Below are 19658 nucleotides of genomic sequence, written 5' to 3' on the forward strand. Positions count from 1 at the left end.
TCATGGTACCATGATAATATCTGAAGTACTATACTGTACAGTATGTTACTATGGTACATAGTATGGTACCTCAGATTTACCATGGTACATTCTGCCGTACATATTACCATGGTACATACTACCTCAGATATAACCATGGTACCTCAGATATAACCATGGTACTTTGCATGGACGCATGGCACAGACATCTTTTTTACTTTAAGCCCGGGGTAAACTTTAGGCTTAAACTTTAGCAAAAATAAAAATAACTAATGAATAATAACTAAGCCAAATATATATATATATTTTTAATCATTATTGTGAGTGACTGTCTGCAGTAGTGTGGGCATAGGCCATTTGGTCTATGAACGAGTCATAGATCTCCTAAATCAGTTTTAAATGTATAATTTAATATTAATGAGATTTTTATTTAAGTAATGTTCTAATTCTAGATGTTTGTAAAAGCTGCATGATTTTGACGTGGTTTAATCAATGGCCGTGCGCGTGAACTTTGAACATTCATGTCGCTTTCAAACACTGGAGCGGCCGCGGCGCAGAGTTGCCATGGAAACGGCGCTGGACCACTGCGACTGGGAAGCAGAAACTCCCTCTCTCGCTGTTGAGATTGAGAATGTACTATCCGCTGCAGGCTCACTCATCTCGGCTCTGTCTGATTAACGTACAGGAAGTGAAACATTTTGCGCGGACGTTTCTCCTCTGCTGATCTCGCGGTGATTTTGGCGAATTTGTATGAAGAAGAAAAAAACTACCACTTTATTCCAGGTTAACTAACAATGCTTGTAACGCGCGTTACTGACATTTGTACCGAGTAAAATATTACTTTTTTCCCCCCTGTAATGCCTTTCATTACCGCGTTACAGCAAAAAGCAATGCATTACAGTAATTAATTACTTTTGTAACGCGTTACTCCCAACACTGCTAGTAATATAACAAACCAATGTAAACAGCACAGTCTGTGAAATGAATCATATACGTACATCACTGCGCAGATCATAGACCTTCCTGGCCTGGACGACATCATTGGAGTCTGGCAAGCAGGTCCAGTTGTGCAGGCGGGTTCTGTAGTTGAAATCATTGACCTGGATCTGACATTTCTTGGCCAGCTCAAGAGACAGCAGGTCCACTGGGAGGTGGAACTTGGTCTTGGACTTGTTGAAGTCCTTCTTGTAGAGAGCATCACTAGCAATCCTAGCTGAATTCAAAGCCAGAACAAGCAAAGGATCATCCTGGACACAGCGGGCTCCAATGTGATGACCAACTTGCTTACGATAACCAGTCTTGTACTTGTACTGTTTAAAAGAAAGAGTGGTTTATGTCATGAGTTAATTTTATGATGTGAAATGCTTTGTTGACTTTTTTATGCTGTAAATCAAAATACTCACATCACTGACAATGTCCCTGGAAGCCTTGGCTGCTTTGATGGCGATGGCATCACTTCGCAGGTCATAGCCCTTCTTTTTAGCTTCCTCATGTGCAAGCTTGTATGAATTCTTAGAAAACATTCAAATAAACAATTATTTTAAAAATTCACAAAGTAGAAAATAATGTATAAATTATTAATCAAGAACATCCATTATACACCATTAAGGGGCTAATGTTGTGTCATACTTACCAGACTGTAGTTGCCCTTGTTTTGTTTTGCTAGTACAATGTCCATAGCATCTGGCATAACATGGACCTTTGTCTTGTCTTTGTTCCAGGCGTCAACGTATTGTTGCTATCAAATAGGAGCATGAAATAAAAAAATAAGAAAAAATACTTCACATCCACACATCAACTGTCTACACACTTAAATTAAATAAATGAAAAAATGACACATGCATATGTAATATATGATCAGCAGTTACCTTGTTCATGACATCATTGTTGGCTTTAGCCAAGACAATCGGCATGTCTTGAGTTGTCATGGTGAATTTGAAGTTGCTTGGGTGCTGACGATACTTATTTTCACTCAGGATTTCTCCAGCCTTTTTTGCTTTCTCAACATCAAGAGAACCAATGGGGACCCATCCGAGACCTTGAAGCCATTTTAGATCAGCTTTGTAAACAGCCTAGGAGCATATGTTGAAAGAATACCTGTTAGTGACTCTACAGCTTATTCATCGGTATCTTGGTAGCTTTATCTCTTTATCTCTTATCTCTAGGGACTCAAGCAATCCCCTTTTCTATTTTAATAACACTCTTGCATACTGGCTACAAACTAAAAAACAAAATGGAAAGTCAATTGTATGAAGATCCAGAAATGGATAAATGCATATTGCTCAACAGAAGATGGATATCACATACATCACTCTGGATGTCATAGACTTGTCTGGCCTGGACAACGTCATTGGAGTCTGGCAGGCAGGTCCAGTTGTGCAGGTGGGTTCTGTAGTTGAAATCATTGACTTGGATCTGACATTTCTTGGCCAGCTCAAGAGACAGCAGGTCCGCTGGGAGGTGGAACTTGGTCTTAGACTTGTTGAAGTCCTTCTTGTAGAGAGCATCACTAGCAATCTTCGCTGAGTTCAAGGCCAGCATGAGCAGAGGATCATCCTGGATACTGCGGGCTCCAATGTGATGACCAACTTGCTTACGGTAACCAGTCTTGTACTTGTACTGCAAGGAAAGAAAATATTCTCAGTGTAGCAAATTATATCCTCAATGTGTCATAATATTGCCTTATTAGTTTGTTGTACTAACGTCACTAGCAATGTCTCTGGAGGCTCTGGCAGCGATGATAGATATGGCATCACTGCGCATATCATAACCCTTCTTCTTGGCCAGTTCATGGGCGAGTTTATATTGTTTCTGAAGAGCAAATCACACACAATATTTTAACAAACTTGTGGGAACAGCAGAATATAATGTATCTTTTGTTGTCTTCACATAAAGGCAATGTTCATTGATCTTAATCTGTCTATGTCTCATAGTTAATATTTATAATGTTTGTTTCAGTTTTACAACTGGAAATACTTTTATATACAGCTGAGCATTCAATTTTAAATATGAAATACTGACCTCACTATAGATGACTTTGTTTTGCTTTGCAAGAACCACGTCCATTGCATCTGGCATGATGTGAACCTTCGTTTTATCAGTGTTCCAAGCTTCAACATATTTTGACTGCCAGAATGGAGAGAGAATTAAACACCAAAATTAATGTCAAAAGCAATATTTTAGACCTGTCCCATATGTGTCTAGATATCAAATGTACAGCTACAGTACCTTGTTCATGATGTCATTATTGGCTTTAGCCAAGACCAGTGGCATATCTTCAGTTGTGCAAGTGAACTTGAAGTTGCTTGGGTGCTGACGGTACTTCTGTTCACTTAGGATTTCTCCAGCCTTTTTCGCCTTCTCAACATCAATCGAACCAATGGGGACCCATCCTAGTCCTTGAAGCCATTTCAGATCAGCTTTGTACACCGCCTAAGAGCAAATATGTGTGAAAAGTGTGCCTATACAATGCACATAAGGATGACCCTTCAACCTTATTTATATATGTATAAAATTGCAGTAAATTCAGACTTACATCACTCTGGATCTCATAACATTGTCTGGCCTGGACGACGTCATTGGAGTCGGGCAGGCAGGTCCAGTTGTGCAGGTAGGTTCTGTAGTTGGCATCATTGACTTGGATCTGGTTCTTCTTGGCCAACTCAAAAGCTATCATGTCCACTGGGAGGTTGAACTTGGTCTTGGACTTGTTGAAGTCCTTCTTGTAGAGAGCATCACTAGCAATTCTAGCTGAATTCAAAGCCAGGACGAGCAAAGGATCATCCTGGACACAGCGGGCTCCAATGTGATGACCAACTTGCTTTCGATAACCAGTCTGGTACTTGTACTGTGAAAAGTCCATCAAAACATCTATTACTTTCTGATAAGTACACAGTAATCATATGATGGGTCCAATAAGGAAGAAAGACTTACATTACTAGCAATGGCACATGATGCTTTAGCAGCTTGAATTGCGATAGCGTCAACGCGTAGATCGTAACCTTTTTTCTTTGCTTGTTCATTGGCAAGTCTGTAAAGTTTCTAAATGAGAATAAGAAATGATTATTTACTATTATACTTTGACAATTACTGCTTGCAATCAATCAACAATTATGAATCTGATGGCATCACTAACCTCACTGTAATTCACTTTATTTTGACGAGCAAGAGTCACTTCCATCGAATCTGGCATAATGTGAACTTTGGTTTTGTCCTGTTCCCAGGCTGAAATATACTTTTGCTGTAGAAAGAATAAAAGGGTCAATTTAAAATTATTAATTTATACTGGCTATTATTAACTATGTGTCACTAAAAAGACTAAAAAGACTGTTGACTAAACATAATAGTCAAGATAATCAAAAGCAAAGCGCAGTGTTAAGTCAAATGGTTTCAATTTCACCTTGTTGTTGATGTCATTGTTGGTTGCAGCTAGGACCAGATCCATTGAAGACATATCTTTAGTGAACTTGTGGATACTGGCAGGTGTGCGGTACTGTTTCTCGCTGCCTATCCGGCTAGCAAGTTTTGCTTTCTCCACATCCAGAGATCCAATGGGAATCCATCCAACTCCTTTGATGTAATTGTTATACTCAGATTTGTAGATGTTCTGCAGAATGAGAAGGAATGCTGTCATATCCACCATGTAAAATCAAATTGAAAAAGAATAGCATTTTATCAATGACATTAAAACATAAGAAAATGCAAAGATCCCGACTCACATCACTTGCGATCGTCTGCATGTTGCGGGCTAGTACCAGGTTCATGGCATCAGGCAGAACTTTATTATGTGCAACGATATGCCTGTATCCAGCAAAGGTCTGAGCAGCCGTAGCCTGCTTAGCATGAACAACGCTCAACATGTCCACGGGGGTGTGGTACTTCAGCTTAGATTTGTGGTAATCCTTCTTGTATAGTTTCTCACTCTGAATCTTAGCCACCTGCATGTAGTGCACCAGCAAGGGGTCGTCCTGGATGCTACGGAAGCCAATATGATGGCCTCTTGCTTTATTGTACTCCTTTTTGTACTTGTACTGTAATGAAAAGTATTTGTAGAGTTCAGAACTGGTAATACTTGGATAAAGCTAGTGACAGAAACATTTGATTATCTGAGAAACTCACATCGCTGGCAATGTTTGTGGAGGTCCTAGCCGCAATCACTGATACAGCATCTGCCTTGAGGTCATAACCTTTCTTCTTTAGGGCTTCCAGTCCTGCTTTGTAGGCTTTCTGTAGTAAAAACGTGATTCCAGTACATGTTATACACATTCTTAGGCATGACTTATCTCATTTCTTTTACAAAAATAGACACCAATGCTCAAAGGGTAACATTTATTGTCAATAATTATAGGAATAAACAAATCTTCCACCAAAAAATATACATCATTATCCAAACTTTAGGCTGTTGCCAAACAACGCAGCAAAATGGCATACTAATATTTAATTAGATTATATATTAGTTAGTTCCATCAAAAGCAGACAAAGTGTCTGAAAATATTCTGTTGAAAATGTATTTTACTCAATTTGAACTTCTTGTAAACAATTTAAAGATTACACCTACCTCACTCATGTTGATAGCATTAGCTTTTGCAAGAACGATTTCTGGACTGTCAGGCATGACATGGATCTTTATCTTGTCCTTGTTCCAAGCATCTGTGTAAGCTTGCTGCAATGAAATGCATTTAAAATATTATTTATTAATGGGACCAGCCACATAATCCATTAAAAATTACATGCAGATAAATCTCAGAATTTTTAATTACCATAAGAGTTCATTACAAAAGTGTAACCTACCTTGTCCATGATTTTATTGTTGGCAGTAGCCAATGCGAGATCCATAGAGTCCATAAGTTTTTTGAACTTGTGGTTGGAGGGGTGAGTGCGGTACTTGTGGTCACTCAGGATCTTTCCTCCAATCTTTGCAGTCTCTACTCCCAATGAACCAATGGGCACCCATCCCACACCCTTCATTGTGCAGTTGTACTCACTCTTGTACTCAACCTGAAAAATACAAGTTTCATTTAGACAATTTATAGTGACAGAAGTGGAAGCTTTGCTAAAAGAAAATGACACGTAAAGTTGAAGAGGGTGACTTACATCACTGGAGCTGATGTTCATGGAGCGAGCTAACGCCAGGTTCATTGCATCAGGCAGCAGGGTGTAATTATGTAAATTCTGCTTGTATCCTGCATATGTCTGAACCTTAGAGGCATGTTTGGCCTGCACAACACTTAACATGTCCACGGGGGTGTGGTACTTCAGTTTAGATTTGTGGTAATCCTTTGTGTAGTTCCTCTCACTCTGTATCTTAGCTACCTGCATGTAATGCACCAGCAAGGGATCGTCCTGGAGGCTACGGAAGCCAACATGGTGGCCTCTTGCTTTCTCATATGCCAGCTTATACTTGTACTGTAATGGCAGAAACATGGATTAATCAGAAAAGATTCCAACATCAAGGATGTTTAAACACACAGTATAAGAGCAAGTACAGTATAAGAGCAAGAGGACAATGGCTGATGGGATACTTACATTGCTAACAATATTTCTGCCGGCTTTGGCAGCCACAATCGAAATAGCATCTGATTTGAGATCATAGCCCTTTTTATACATTTCCTCAAGGCCAGCTTTGTAGAGTTTCTGAAAATACATAGAAAAGGCAATGAAATATACTGCACTGGTGTTTTTTGGTTTGATTATTAATGAGAATATTTTGAATAAATGCAAAAGTCAGTCTTGTGAATCATACCTGGCTCATGTTCAATGAATTGGCCTTGGCCAGGACAATTTCAGGACTGTCAGGCATCACATGAACCTTAAGCTTGTCCTGCTCCCAGGCAGCATGGTAGGATTTCTGCAAAGAAAAGCATTTCATATTCATGCATTGACCATTATTTTTTCACCAGTCAAACCAATGAAAATAAACAGAATGTAGGCTTGCCTTGTCCATGATCTTATTGTTGGCGGTAGCCAATGTGAGATCCATAGAGTCCATAAGTTTGTGGAACTTGTATTTGGAGGGGTGAGTGCGGTACTTGTGTTCACTCAAGATCTTTCCTCCAATCTTTGCAGTCTCTACTCCCAATGAACCAATGGGCACCCATCCCACACCCTTCATTGTGCAGTTGTACTCACTCTTGTACTCAACCTGGGAGACAACAAACAAAATGTTCAATCTTTTGTTAGTCCAATTGTACTTCAATCATAATAAAGATCACACAAGTTATGATCTACCCCCTCCAGGTGGGATGCATGGCTCTTAAAAATTATGGACTTACATCACTGGAGCTGATGTTCATGGAGCGAGCTAAGGCCAGGTTCATGGCATCAGGCAGCAGGGTGTAATTATGTAAATTCTGCTTGTATCCTGCATATGTCTGAACCTTAGAGGCATTTTTGGCCTGCACAACACTCAACATGTCCACGGGGGTGTGGTACTTCAGCTTGGATTTGTGGTAATCCTTTGTGTAGTTCCTCTCACTCTGTATCTTAGCCACCTCCATGTAATGCACCAGCAAGGGGTCATCCTGGAGGCTACGGAAGCCAACGTGGTGGCCTCTTGCCTTCTCAAATGCTTTTTTGTACTGATACTATGATAAAAGAACAATAAATTCTAATCAATCCAGTATATCCATTTATATAATTTTTTGGTTTAGATTTTTGGGACCTGCTGAACAGGCCTTTCAAACATTTTAATGCAAGATGCACTTACATTGCTGGCAATGTGCCTTCCGTGTTTAGCAGCAAGAATGGAAATAGCATCAGACTTCATGTCATAGCCTTTGGCAATGTCCGCAAGCCACTGAGCCTTGTAGTTTGACTATAAAAATAAGATTTTTTGTTAATATCTACATTATATTAGTCTTTCAAAACAAACAAACAAACAAATAAATACATTCATTATACTTTAATACATTTAATGTAATTAACTGATCAGGTCATAGTATATATATAAAAAACAATTAGAAAAGATATATCACATGACAATACATTTAAACACTTTACAACATTTCAGTGGTAAAAATTGGATACGTTGAAAAAGTGTTAATGCAATAATTATTAATTATTAATTATTAAACCTATTAATGAACAAAACTTTTATAGCATTTCATTTCTACATACACAATTTAATATTAAAAGATGTATATGTTAACATTAGATAATGCATTAAGAACTAAAATAAGCCAAGATTAATAAATAATGTAAAAAAATAAATCATTTTTATTTCATAATATCTAAAAATAACACACATAACCCTACAGAAAAGCGTTTCTCTTTTATTCAATTTAGATTGTATTTGCCATTGTAAGTAAACACTTTGTTCATACACAGAACATACAAACATTTTGTCATTTGCAGATCACTTCATTCACCTCACTCATAGTCTGGGCATTATATTTGGCCTGGAGGAACTCTGGGGCATCAGCTGGTAGATTGTAGGTGTGCATGAATTTCTCTCCAGAGGCTTTATAGGCCGTCTAAAATGCAATAAAAATAAAACAAGAACTTGTGAGTCAGTTCTATAGCATCATTGTGGTTATCATTCAGAATAGATAATTGAGGTACTCTTACTTTATTTTGTAGTTTTGAGTTGCTCATGGCCAAAACCATGTTCATCTGGTCTGTTAGACTGGAAAATTTCAATGCGCTGGGGTGAATTCTGTACGACTTCTCATCAAGGGCTTTGTTGGCAGCCTTAGCCCTCTCAACATCTATAGAACCTATGGGAACCCAGCCTGCTCCTTTGAAAATGTTGTTAAAATCTGATTTGTACAAATTCTGAAGGGATAAAAAGGCATCTGTTAATCATTTTGTCAAAACACAATGATTACTTGGTTTACAATAAAAGTACCACATATCCTTTTTCAGTTGTTCTTACATCACTCTGGATCTCCATCATGTTGCGAGCCAGTCCAATGTGCATGGCATCCGGAAGGAGGACATAGTTGTGATGGTGCTGCTTGTATCCTGCATTTGTCTGAACCTTGGAGGCATGTTTGGCCTGCACCACACTCAACATGTCTACGGGGGTGTGGTACTTCAGCTTGGATTTGTGGTAATCCTTTTTGTAGTTCTTCTCACTCTGTATCTTAGCCACCTGCATGTAATGCACCAGCAAGGGGTCGTCCTGGAGGCTACGGAAGCCAACGTGGTGGCCTCTTGCCTTCTGATATGCAAGCTTATACTTGTACTATAAAAAAACACACACAACACAGTTGTATATACAGAAAGTCAAAAATACACTCAAACAAATTCAATATTAATAAATTAAATATATGCTTGCTTACATCACTGGCAATATCCCTGGAGGATTTTGCAGCAATGATAGAAATGGCATCATGCTTCATTTGATGTCCTTTCAGTAGATCCTGCTTGTGTGCATAGGTATAGTATGTCTGCGAAAGCAAAAGAAAACACAAGCTCTCAGCAGAACTAGATTCTGATAACCGTCTCAATGTTGTATACAGTATAAGATACAGCACTCTTACCTTGCTGACATTGACAGCGTTGTACTTGGCTTGCAAGAGCTCTGGTGCATCAGCAGGGAGATGGTAAGTGTGTTTGAACTTCTCACCACTGGCCTTGTACAGTCTCTGTACAAAGAAAACAATATGAAAACAATATGACATGATTTAGAAAGAAGTGGATTTAACCTCCATTATGGATACTCATTAAGGACTAAAACGATAAAACAACAGAATGCATTTATCCCTCACATCGCTTAGTTGCTGTGCGTTCAGTTTGGCTTGTTCCATGACTGGGGTGTCCAGAACGCTGGTGAACTTGAAAGTGTCTGGGTGCTGCCTGTACTTCTTCTCATTGAGAGCTGCACCAGCAGTCTTTGCTCTTTCAACATCCAGTGAACCGATGGGAATCCAGCCAGTGCCCTTTACGTAGTTCTCGTAATCCTGTTTATACTGGATCTGAATTTGAATTTAACAGCACATTTCAGTGAAAACACTTACAGAACTATAAACTTTAACGTGTCTATTTTCTCACATCTTTATTATTTTTATTCTCTGATCTAGATTTTTTTAGAAAAAATCAAAAGCATAGTGAGTCTTCAACATTTGATTATTAGATCTTAATTGTTAAACGCATTTATTGATTTTTAATATGTACAATTATGAATTAGGGGATGGTCAAATTTTGGTAATATTTTTTGAAAGACTCTTATGTTCACCAAGAATGCATTTATTTGATCAAAACAATTATCAAAAAAATGATGTCAATATTATACAATACCTGTTTTTTTATTTTAATATTTAATTTATTCCTGTAATGGAAAAGCTGAATGTTCAGCATCATTACTCCAGTCTTCAGGGTCACATGATCCTTCAGAAATCATTCTAATATGCTGATTTGTTGCTCAAGAAATAGTTTCTATATAATATTATAAATAGTTGACCTGCCTAATATTTTTGTGGAAAATGTGATGTTTTTTCAGGATTCTTTGATGAATAGAACGTTCAAAAGATCTGCTTTTTTTCTGATATAGAACTACTTTGTAAAATTATAAATGTCTTTACTGTCACTTTTGATTAATTTATTGTGTCCTTTCTGAAAAAAAGTCTCTTTCAGAAAATATTACTGACCCCTAACTTTTAAACTTATTGGTATATGGTTTTATATGTTAAATAAAAAGTGTTGCTACAAGTATATGCTATTATTTTCTGTAAATCTAGATGAGAGAGTTTCACAAAGAGATGAGCCAACATGTACTGTATATTAAGATGATAGATTTTTTCTTACATCACTGGAGCTGACGTTCATGGACCGAGCTAACGCCAGGTTCATTGCATCAGGCAGCAGGGTGTAGTGATGTAAATTCTTCTTGTATCCTGCATATGTCTGAACCATAGAGGCATGTTTGGCCTGCACAACACTTAACATGTCCACGGGGGTGTGGTACTTCAGTTTGGATTTGTGGTAATCCTTTGTGTAGTTCCTCTCACTCTGTATCTTAGCCACCTCCATGTAATGCACCAGCAAGGGGTCGTCCTGGAGGCTCCGGAAGCCAACGTGGTGGCCTCTATCCTTCATATACTGCTTCTTATACTGAACCTGAAAGGCATCATCATAAATAAACAGTGTATTTAATATTTTCATCCATCACTCTCCTCTATGAAAGGGGCACATCACTTACATCACTAGCAGCATGTCTGGCTGCCTTCGCAGCTTTTACAGGTATGGCGTCAGACTTCAGATCATACCCCTTTGCAATAGTCTTCAGCCACTCAACCTTATAGCATTTCTGAAAAAGCAGATACACAACAGATAAACAGAGTCATCACATTTGCAAAAAAAGAACATGCCAAATATCATAAAACACATTAAGGCATTTCCACTTACATCGCTTATGTTGTAGGCATTACACCTGGCCTGAATGAACTGTGGGACATCAGGAGGCAGGGAGTATTTCTGAAGGACTTTATCTAGACCTTTCTTATAGTGCAGCTATAGTGAGGAAAATATTCACAATTTCACATAAATGTGCTGGTTTGGCATTATTCAGAAAGACATTTAACCAAGTTTGGTTGGTTGTTTTCCCTTACATCACTTCTTATCATCTGGTTGGCTTTAGCCTGCAACTGGAGAGGGTGGTCATCTATAGCAGTAAAATGTACAGTGTCTGGATTCTGCCTGTACTTTTTCTAAGTAGGAGAAATATATCAATATTACATGATTGATGAAAACATAAATCCAATATAGATGAATAAAACTTTGCCTCTTTCTGAAGTGCCATACCTCACTTAAGATCTGCCCAGATTTTTTGCACTTCTCAACTTCCAAGGAGCCGTAAGGGACCCAAGGCGTTCCTTTGACATAGTTATTGTAGTCTGACTTGTATTCATTCTGTGGTTACAAATGACGAGAAAAATAAATATCACAAGTTTCACAAAGTATCATACAAAATGAAAGGCATGATTGATCAACTTTTGCTATATAGTCTTTGTCTAGTTAATGAAACTAGAAACATAACTAAAACATTTCTAAAATGGAAGAAAAAAATCTTATTTAGATTATAAAAATGACTCCCAACTTTATGTTTTAACAGGAAATCTTAACTAGAAAAACTGCATTTGTCAACACTAAACTTGTACATTTGTGCTCATTCTAGTGTGTAAGAGGTGCGGGGATCCTTACATCACTCTGAATAATATTGGCCTTCTTTGCCTGGTCCAGTGATATGCTGTCATAAGGGAGGAGGTAGCGGTTTGGGATCTTCTTATAGCCAGTCATGCTGGCAATGGCCTGAGATTTCTTAGCAAGAGTCACAAGCATCATGTCCAGTGGAGCATGGTACTTGGTCTTCATCTTCTCATAGTCTTTCTTGTACTCACGCTGTATTTCAGAGGATCAAAAATGGACTGTTAGTACATTAAAAAAGTACATAAAACTTAAAAAGCTTTAGGTTTGTGTATATCAGTTATTAGTAATGTGCTAGTTGAACCGTACCTCACTTTGGATCTTAGCAACATGTACTGAGTGCATGATCTTGGGGTCATCGTTGATGCTGAGGGCCCCGACCATCTGTCCTCTGTTCTTCTCATATTCCTTCTTGTATTTCACCTAACATTAAAGACCATACCAGTGTCACAATGGCCTGAAATCTGTCAGGGAAACAACCCAAATATCCCTTTTACTTACATCACTAGCGATGTTAGTGTGAGCACGGGCTGCAAGGATTGAAATTGCATCTCCTTTCACCTCAAATTTCTTTGCTTTTGCTTTTTCCCATTCAAACTTGTAACACGTCTGTAAACATGAAATAGAGAACCATTCAAGTGAATACAAAATAGTGTATTATGGTCAGGTTTCAGTTCAATGTAATGCTATGAACTCATGAACAGCAATATATCAATTAAAAGGCAGATTGAATGAACTTACATCACTAAGGTTATACGCATTAACTCTAGATTGAATGAAGAAAGGGTAATCAGGAGGTAGGTAACACTTAAACTTCTCCTTCTCATACTTTTTCTTGTAGTTGAGCTGTAGAAAAGAAAAAAAGAGAAAAGTGTTAATGATAATATTCTACATCTTAATATATATATATATATATATACATATAAATCATATTAATAGGTGAGATACATATACATATATATAGCGCAGATTAATATTATTATCTAATATTATTATTTTTGTACATATTTCCCTAGTAAATACAATGTTTCCATAGTGCTCTATGGTTGTGGTGTTCATCGGATAAACACCACTGCATGGCTACTCAGTCTCAAAGGGATTGGTTTAAGTTGTTTGTTAGGCTTTGACTGTCTGCAACTTTCACTCAAAATAGCACAAACAACAGTTCTAATAATATGTCTAGGGATTGACTCTATTGTCAGCAGCAATTGACAACTGTGCTCTAATGATGAATGAGGGGATTTTTATAAATCACCAGCTGTGAGTCCATAAATCACCTGGTAAACTTTTCACAGATTTTTTGGTTTTATTCAGTCATAATAATGAAATCTTTTTACGTACATCACTCAACTGGTGGGCGTTGATGGCAGCTTGCAATTGAACAGGTGAGTCTGTCACCTGTGTGAACTTCACCTTGTCTGGATGTTGACGATAAACTTTCTGAAAAGAGAAACACGCAAAAAAACATCACCTAAAGTCAGGTTCTGTATTCAACCCATTAAAGGGAGTTTATGTACTTACATCTTTACATTGATCAAGCTTCTTATTGACTTCGTATTCTGGTGTAACAGTTTGAGGGAAGAAACATCTTGTCTTTATGTCCTCATAATCAGCTTTGTAGATTTGCTTTTAAATGAGAAAGAAAGCAAATATGGAAACACAAATAAAAAAAATTTGTGATCAAGAAGATGCAAATATATGCATATCCACATTATGGAAACTTACATCATTCTTCATTTCTTCCAGTTTCCGGCAGTGAACTGTAAATATATCTTCATAGCTACCAATATAATGTCCCTTCACCTGATTTTCATACTTCTCTTTATAACGGTTCTGAGGAAAGAGAACGATAAAAACTTGAGACGAGAGGAAATATGAAATGTTTGTAGCAAATGATGAAATTATCACTTACATCACTGAACTTCTTCAATACACTATCCATCTTGAATTTGGGAGTGTCGCAGTAATTGATGCTGGATCCCCTTGATTTCTCATAACTAGCTTTATATACTTTCTAGAAAAGACAAAAGAATGGAATGTCAGAAATTAGCCAACAATTTGAGATAAACTTGATGAGAGGAAAATGCTTTAAAATACTCAGATCATACAACGTATGTGCCAAACAGTGGCAACACGGATAAAATCCCATCCAGTTATCAGGTCAATTTTTTTTTTTTTTTAATGATTAAGTATAATATTATAAGTATAGTATAGCGATTAAGATCTGGATTAACATACATCACTCAAGATGGTGCCTGCGTATCTCAGCTGTCTGAGAAGGGGGTTCTCTGTAGCAGGGAGAACGTTGTAATCGCAAACTGCTTTTGTCTTCTCATAGTCCTTCTTATATTTGACCTGTGAAGGAGGAAAGAAAATGCATATATTAAATGACAAATGATTCTGAAACTGATGTGAGTCATGGTGGGTTCTTCTTCAAGTGTTTAAAGCTTATAAGGACTTTTTAAAGACAACACAAAACGTTTACAACAAGTCCAGGAACAATAATTCGTCTATGTTTTGTTTCTTATCCCCGGTTTGTTTTACACAAGGTTCCTACACATTTACAAATTCAAAATTCCTTACTTTTCCAGACTCAAATTTCCAAACTTTCAGTAGATTTTTAGACCAAATGTAAAATAATATGCATTATATTTGGTATATAGAAAAATCATCTGTAAATATTTTTTATTTTTCATTGGTTTTCTCATTTACATAATGAGACCAGTTTGATATTATAAATGTGGTTTAATGTTGCACCATCTCCAAACAGCAAAGTACAGTCTGATTTAAATGATTATTTGCTCCTTTATTTGTTACTGGTTTATCTGTCGCACATTCGTTTAATTAGTGAAGTTTAAACGAAACTCACTTATGATAAAGAAAGACAAACAGTAATGAAAATGTGCGCCTTGAATTCATTCATTCGTGTTTTAAACAATCACTAAGCTTTTTCCATGAAATCACTCTGCTTGTATACATTTATTTTTTAGAAATTATTCATTTTATATTTTAGAAAACCGAATAGGGGAAATTGTCTGGACACAACTATAACACAAATATTTTTTTATTTTTTCCATAATTATCCAGAGCTGGAAATTACTCAAATTCCATACTTTTGCAAACTGCGTGTATACAAATACACAGGATCTAATCCTGTTTGTTCTTTCATGTCCTCACATGTGATGCAGCAATGAGAAATTGGTAAGCAGGGATCAAAAGAGATAACCAGATCATCAGTCATGTGAATCTCTGGATTGACTCATGATCTGTTTAAAGAGTCATCACGGGAAGGTTGTTTCCATACAATGAGAAGAGATCTAAAAAAGGATGTCCATTGATATGTACTATCTCACTTTTATTTTTAATCAGGAGGCAATGCACTAATGCTGGAATGTTCTAAAGCTAGTCTGAAAATATAGTGATAAAAAGTAATTAAAAAAAACACTACTACTAGTCAAAATGCTATATTCTGTCATTTATAGATAGTGCATCATTTTAAATATTGATTGTGTACTTTACATAATAACATTTCTTTGTTTTAATTTGATTTTAAAAAAAAACATTCTGCATATTTCTAGGTTTATATAAAAGAAATCACCAGGTTTTCATATGGTATCAGACTCCACTATATGTGTGAAGAAGAAGAAAAAAAAAGAAAAAAAAAGTATAAAGTATAAATAAATTCTCAAAACTTACCGTACTTGCAGCTTCGCGAGCCTTTTTATTGGAAGCATACGTTGGTGTGTCTGTTTGCATGAAATAAATTTGGTCTTTCATATCTTCAAAATCAGCCGTATATTTTTTCTGGAAAGAAATCAAAGTGTGACACTCAGTTAACATTTTTTTTTACATTTGATCTGGACATTAAGAATGTTTTATATTAATAATGTGCATGTTTCACTTTGATAAATTGAACTATTCTATCAGAACATCTGTTTTTGAATAACGCTGAGTTTATGGCACTTACGTCGCTGATGTTGTCCATAACCATTCTAGCAGTAGCGATATCAAAGTAAGGGGTTTCACACCATTGGCCCTTGACGTTCTTGTTGTAATCCTCATGATATTTAAGCTGTGAAGAATTTAAGGGTTTTATATTATTTCTCACATTCAGCGAGCCTATGGCTTACATGCACAATCTATTGTTGCAGGAACAGAACAATTCTACATTACACAATTTCTGTTGTCCACTTTGTAAAATACAATATAATATAAAACTACAATATAACTACAAATAAAATGTATTGCTTTGGGCTAAACAAAACTTAAATAACTTTGATAGATGGAACTTTGATAGATTGATAGATGGAAACTAAAAAGACCATTTGTGGTAGGATTCGTTATTATCACTTCAGGAAAATGGGAATTAATTCAGAAGGCACAAAAACCAGGGAAGTCTTACATCACTACGATTGGCAAAGTTTTTCTTTGCCAGATCCATCTCCGGGGAATCAGCCAGAGACGTGTACTTTGCCTTGCGCTCATGATGGCCCTTCTTGTAGACAATCTGTGAAGGTGGGGCACAACAGATTTTTGAGACAATGTATGCAGTAAGAGCATTTGTACAATTTTTTTAGGTAAAATAAAATATTTAGAGACAAAAAGCTTTTGTTTTTCCATGACAATTTAATGATAGTTGATTTTGAAATTTCACAATTTGACTTACATCACTGATGTCATTTTGGGCCTTGGCCACCCTGCGCAGCTCTGGGCTGTCACTGTATGGATAGTACATGGTCTTATCCTCATCCCACGCCTCTGTGTACAATTTCTGATAGGGATATTAAATCATTGTAGAGGGTGAATCCAGTAATGTCAGTATACATTTTACTTTAGCGCTTATCTAATACTAAGATATGAATAAGATATCTACCTTGCTGTAATTTGCTGCATTCTTCACAGCAAGAACCAGCTCAGGGGCATCAGGAGGGAGCAAGTACCTATCCTTGGTCTCGTCCCATTTCTGCCTGTACAGAACCTGGAGAAGGCATATGGAGAACTTAGTTTATGACAATAAACAACATAAGGGAAATAATATGTTAATCTAGTTGGGTAGTCTTCGCTGTCTTTCTTGTATTTTCTTCACGGACGGGATTCGTTTTACAAGGGTAGATGGGTATAATTTTACCACAGGTCGTCTGTAATATTAATGACCAATTGGCACGTAATAATACATCTAAAACTAGCAAGAAGTGGGAGGAGTAATTCGATTTGCGTACCGCGTTCACCGCATGGGCAAACACATTAATCTACAATATATTGAACGATTTATTAATTAAATTCTGATTGGATTATGTCGGTAGTAGGTACTTAACCAAAGCTAAAATAGACCTTCTTTTTGATGCAGAAAACACTTGAGTTTTGCGTTTTGCCCCACCGTCTAGAACGCAACTGAATTGCTTTTGAAGTGACTCGATACTTGAAAAACCGCGGAAAACTACTTTTAAACAGGACATGATGGAATATTACGTACATTTACAGATGGTATATTCGCACAGGATTATTAGGCTACCTGAGGTTATTTTTCCAGACCTTGTTATAGAAGGTAAAAGTTGCCGTTAACTTTACTGACATTGATTAGCCTACGATGGCACATTCGGATGGAACTAAAATTCCTGAGAAGCTCTGGTAAGTAGGCTACTTTACCCCACCTCTCCATGTTAAATGATGAATCCAGTCAGAATAGGGCTTTAGAATGCAATATTGAGGGACTGACGACTTGAGTTAAAATAAAACAAAACTCTTTACTGAGCAGTATTGTAACGTTACATGAATAGGCCTACAATCATTTCTGCAGTCCATTAAATCATCAGTTATTTTATCCCACAGTGCTGTCTCTCTAGCAAAGCATTATGGGATGCATTCTTAAAGCTTAACAGCATAATATCAAGACCGATTATTCAACTAGAATATTAAACATTAATGAGTATTACTCTGATGAATTCACAAGTCTATCTCGACACAAGCACTTACTTTGCTGATGAGCTCAGAGACATGCTTCACGTGGGCAATCTCACGAGCCTCACCATCATAGAGGCTGGTGGTTTTGGCCTTCAGTCCCTCCATACGGTATTTTACCTGGGTTATCAAAAATATGTATTGTAAGCGAAATTCACAGCATCAGTTGGATTTAGCATGAAATACCTGTACATGGTTTATTAGGAGCTTTAGACTAAAGTGGTTTCAAAAAGCATCAGTTAAAAATAGCACATGAAGTGAACATGAAAAATGAACATGAAGAGTTTGCAAACTATTCTGACAGAATATAGTAATATATGATCCACAAACGGTACATACCTCACTAAGCTGCTCCTGGGCCTTCTTGATGCGAATCATCTCAGGTGTGTCAGCCGAAATAGCATAGGGCTGCCCCTTTGATTTTTCATATTCCTCCCTGTATTTATTCTACAAAAGCATACAAAACAATACAGTACTGTGTAAAAGTTTGCTGATTTGGTGATTCATATTTTTGTGGAAACCATTTTCAGAATTATTTAATGAATAGACTAAAAAAGAACAGCATTTATTTAAAACAGATTTTCTTAAATGTAAAAGTATTTTGGAAACAAAAAAACATCCATGCTGAATAAAATGATTTTAAAAATGATCAATAAAAATTATTACTTTCTTAAAAAAACAAATCTTACTGTCCCAAACTTTTGAATGTAATGTACATCTAGTAACCTCTACTAACTTCTATCAAATATCTGATGTGGTAACATTAATTTATGCTAAACTGTTTCTGTTGTCTCCCACAAATAATGTAACTCACAGTTATGAGGCTCATTTGGGATCGTTTACAGTCTAGTTAATTTCAATGAAATAAGAAAAAAAACATCAGTCAAGGAAACTTGTGGATTAATAGCATAAAATATTTTCTTACATGGCTGTACTGGTCAAGCATCTTCTGGCTGTGCGCCAGGTAAGGAGTCATGAACTTTGAGGTGTCCACCTTCACCTTCTTCCTGACTGACCGTCTGGGAAGACCACCTGCTGCGGGCTTTTAAAAAAAGAAGAGCAATCAACATTCAAGACAAATGGTGCTATAAATGAGAAACATCTCTAACATTTTTCACATTTACAGTATTTCATCGTTGAGGGCCAAACTGTTTTGGAGAACCTTACATCTCTCTTGGTGGCACAATTTTGTGGGACCAAAATACCTAATTTCCATTATCGTTATAAACAATCACAAAGCCTGTTTTGGTACATCTAATTTTGTCTGTATGGATTTATACCAAAAACAGAAAATGGATGGGGTAAAGAAAGGGTAATGTAATTTTAACATTTAATTTTGCAGCACTTACCTCCCACATCTTCAGCAAACAATTCATTAGTTTAATTTACCATGCAAATTAATACTTGGCTTTTTATAGCAAATGAGTGAAAAGGTTAAACAGCATATTTCAAAGACAGGTCAGTAAATTAGTATTGGTTAGATAGTAATTCAGTTAATGTTTATTTAAGAAAACAAGCAGAAAACTACAGAAAATACACTTTCGGGACAGTCAAACAAAGTGCTTAAAGCATTAGTT

At 36.7% G+C, this 19658-nt stretch overlaps 1 protein-coding gene across 50 annotated transcripts in view; it reads right to left on the minus strand.

Moving 5' to 3' along the window:
- Positions 1–19658, minus strand: part of neb (nebulin) — a 60278-nt gene that overhangs the window by 35407 nt on the left and 5213 nt on the right. For all 50 annotated transcript variants that reach the window (XM_079618022.1, XM_079618041.1, XM_079618013.1 and 47 more), the window contains 50 exons: positions 19007–19123; positions 18421–18528; positions 18097–18201; positions 16997–17101; positions 16790–16894; positions 16526–16630; positions 16091–16195; positions 15820–15927; positions 14362–14478; positions 14036–14137; positions 13849–13956; positions 13645–13749; positions 13465–13563; positions 12865–12969; positions 12625–12732; positions 12433–12546; positions 12121–12318; positions 11722–11829; positions 11529–11627; positions 11326–11430; positions 11120–11227; positions 10726–11037; positions 9690–9896; positions 9462–9566; positions 9261–9368; positions 8852–9163; positions 8545–8751; positions 8346–8450; positions 7685–7792; positions 7251–7562; positions 6914–7120; positions 6722–6826; positions 6505–6612; positions 6073–6384; positions 5770–5976; positions 5537–5641; positions 5098–5205; positions 4698–5009; positions 4379–4585; positions 4115–4219; positions 3913–4020; positions 3515–3826; positions 3208–3411; positions 3001–3105; positions 2683–2790; positions 2287–2598; positions 1848–2051; positions 1613–1717; positions 1383–1490; positions 978–1289 (listed from right to left, as the gene is read on the minus strand). In XM_079618022.1, the coding sequence (XP_079474148.1) occupies positions 978–1289; positions 1383–1490; positions 1613–1717; positions 1848–2051; positions 2287–2598; positions 2683–2790; positions 3001–3105; positions 3208–3411; positions 3515–3826; positions 3913–4020; positions 4115–4219; positions 4379–4585; positions 4698–5009; positions 5098–5205; positions 5537–5641; positions 5770–5976; positions 6073–6384; positions 6505–6612; positions 6722–6826; positions 6914–7120; positions 7251–7562; positions 7685–7792; positions 8346–8450; positions 8545–8751; positions 8852–9163; positions 9261–9368; positions 9462–9566; positions 9690–9896; positions 10726–11037; positions 11120–11227; positions 11326–11430; positions 11529–11627; positions 11722–11829; positions 12121–12318; positions 12433–12546; positions 12625–12732; positions 12865–12969; positions 13465–13563; positions 13645–13749; positions 13849–13956; positions 14036–14137; positions 14362–14478; positions 15820–15927; positions 16091–16195; positions 16526–16630; positions 16790–16894; positions 16997–17101; positions 18097–18201; positions 18421–18528; positions 19007–19123 (7764 nt within the window). The remainder of the gene's footprint in view (positions 1–977; positions 1290–1382; positions 1491–1612; positions 1718–1847; positions 2052–2286; positions 2599–2682; positions 2791–3000; positions 3106–3207; positions 3412–3514; positions 3827–3912; positions 4021–4114; positions 4220–4378; positions 4586–4697; positions 5010–5097; positions 5206–5536; positions 5642–5769; positions 5977–6072; positions 6385–6504; positions 6613–6721; positions 6827–6913; positions 7121–7250; positions 7563–7684; positions 7793–8345; positions 8451–8544; positions 8752–8851; positions 9164–9260; positions 9369–9461; positions 9567–9689; positions 9897–10725; positions 11038–11119; positions 11228–11325; positions 11431–11528; positions 11628–11721; positions 11830–12120; positions 12319–12432; positions 12547–12624; positions 12733–12864; positions 12970–13464; positions 13564–13644; positions 13750–13848; positions 13957–14035; positions 14138–14361; positions 14479–15819; positions 15928–16090; positions 16196–16525; positions 16631–16789; positions 16895–16996; positions 17102–18096; positions 18202–18420; positions 18529–19006; positions 19124–19658) is intronic.

This window comes from Phoxinus phoxinus (genome assembly GCF_949152265.1).
Source record: "Phoxinus phoxinus genome assembly, chromosome: 7".
NCBI lineage: Eukaryota > Metazoa > Chordata > Actinopteri > Cypriniformes > Leuciscidae > Phoxinus > Phoxinus phoxinus.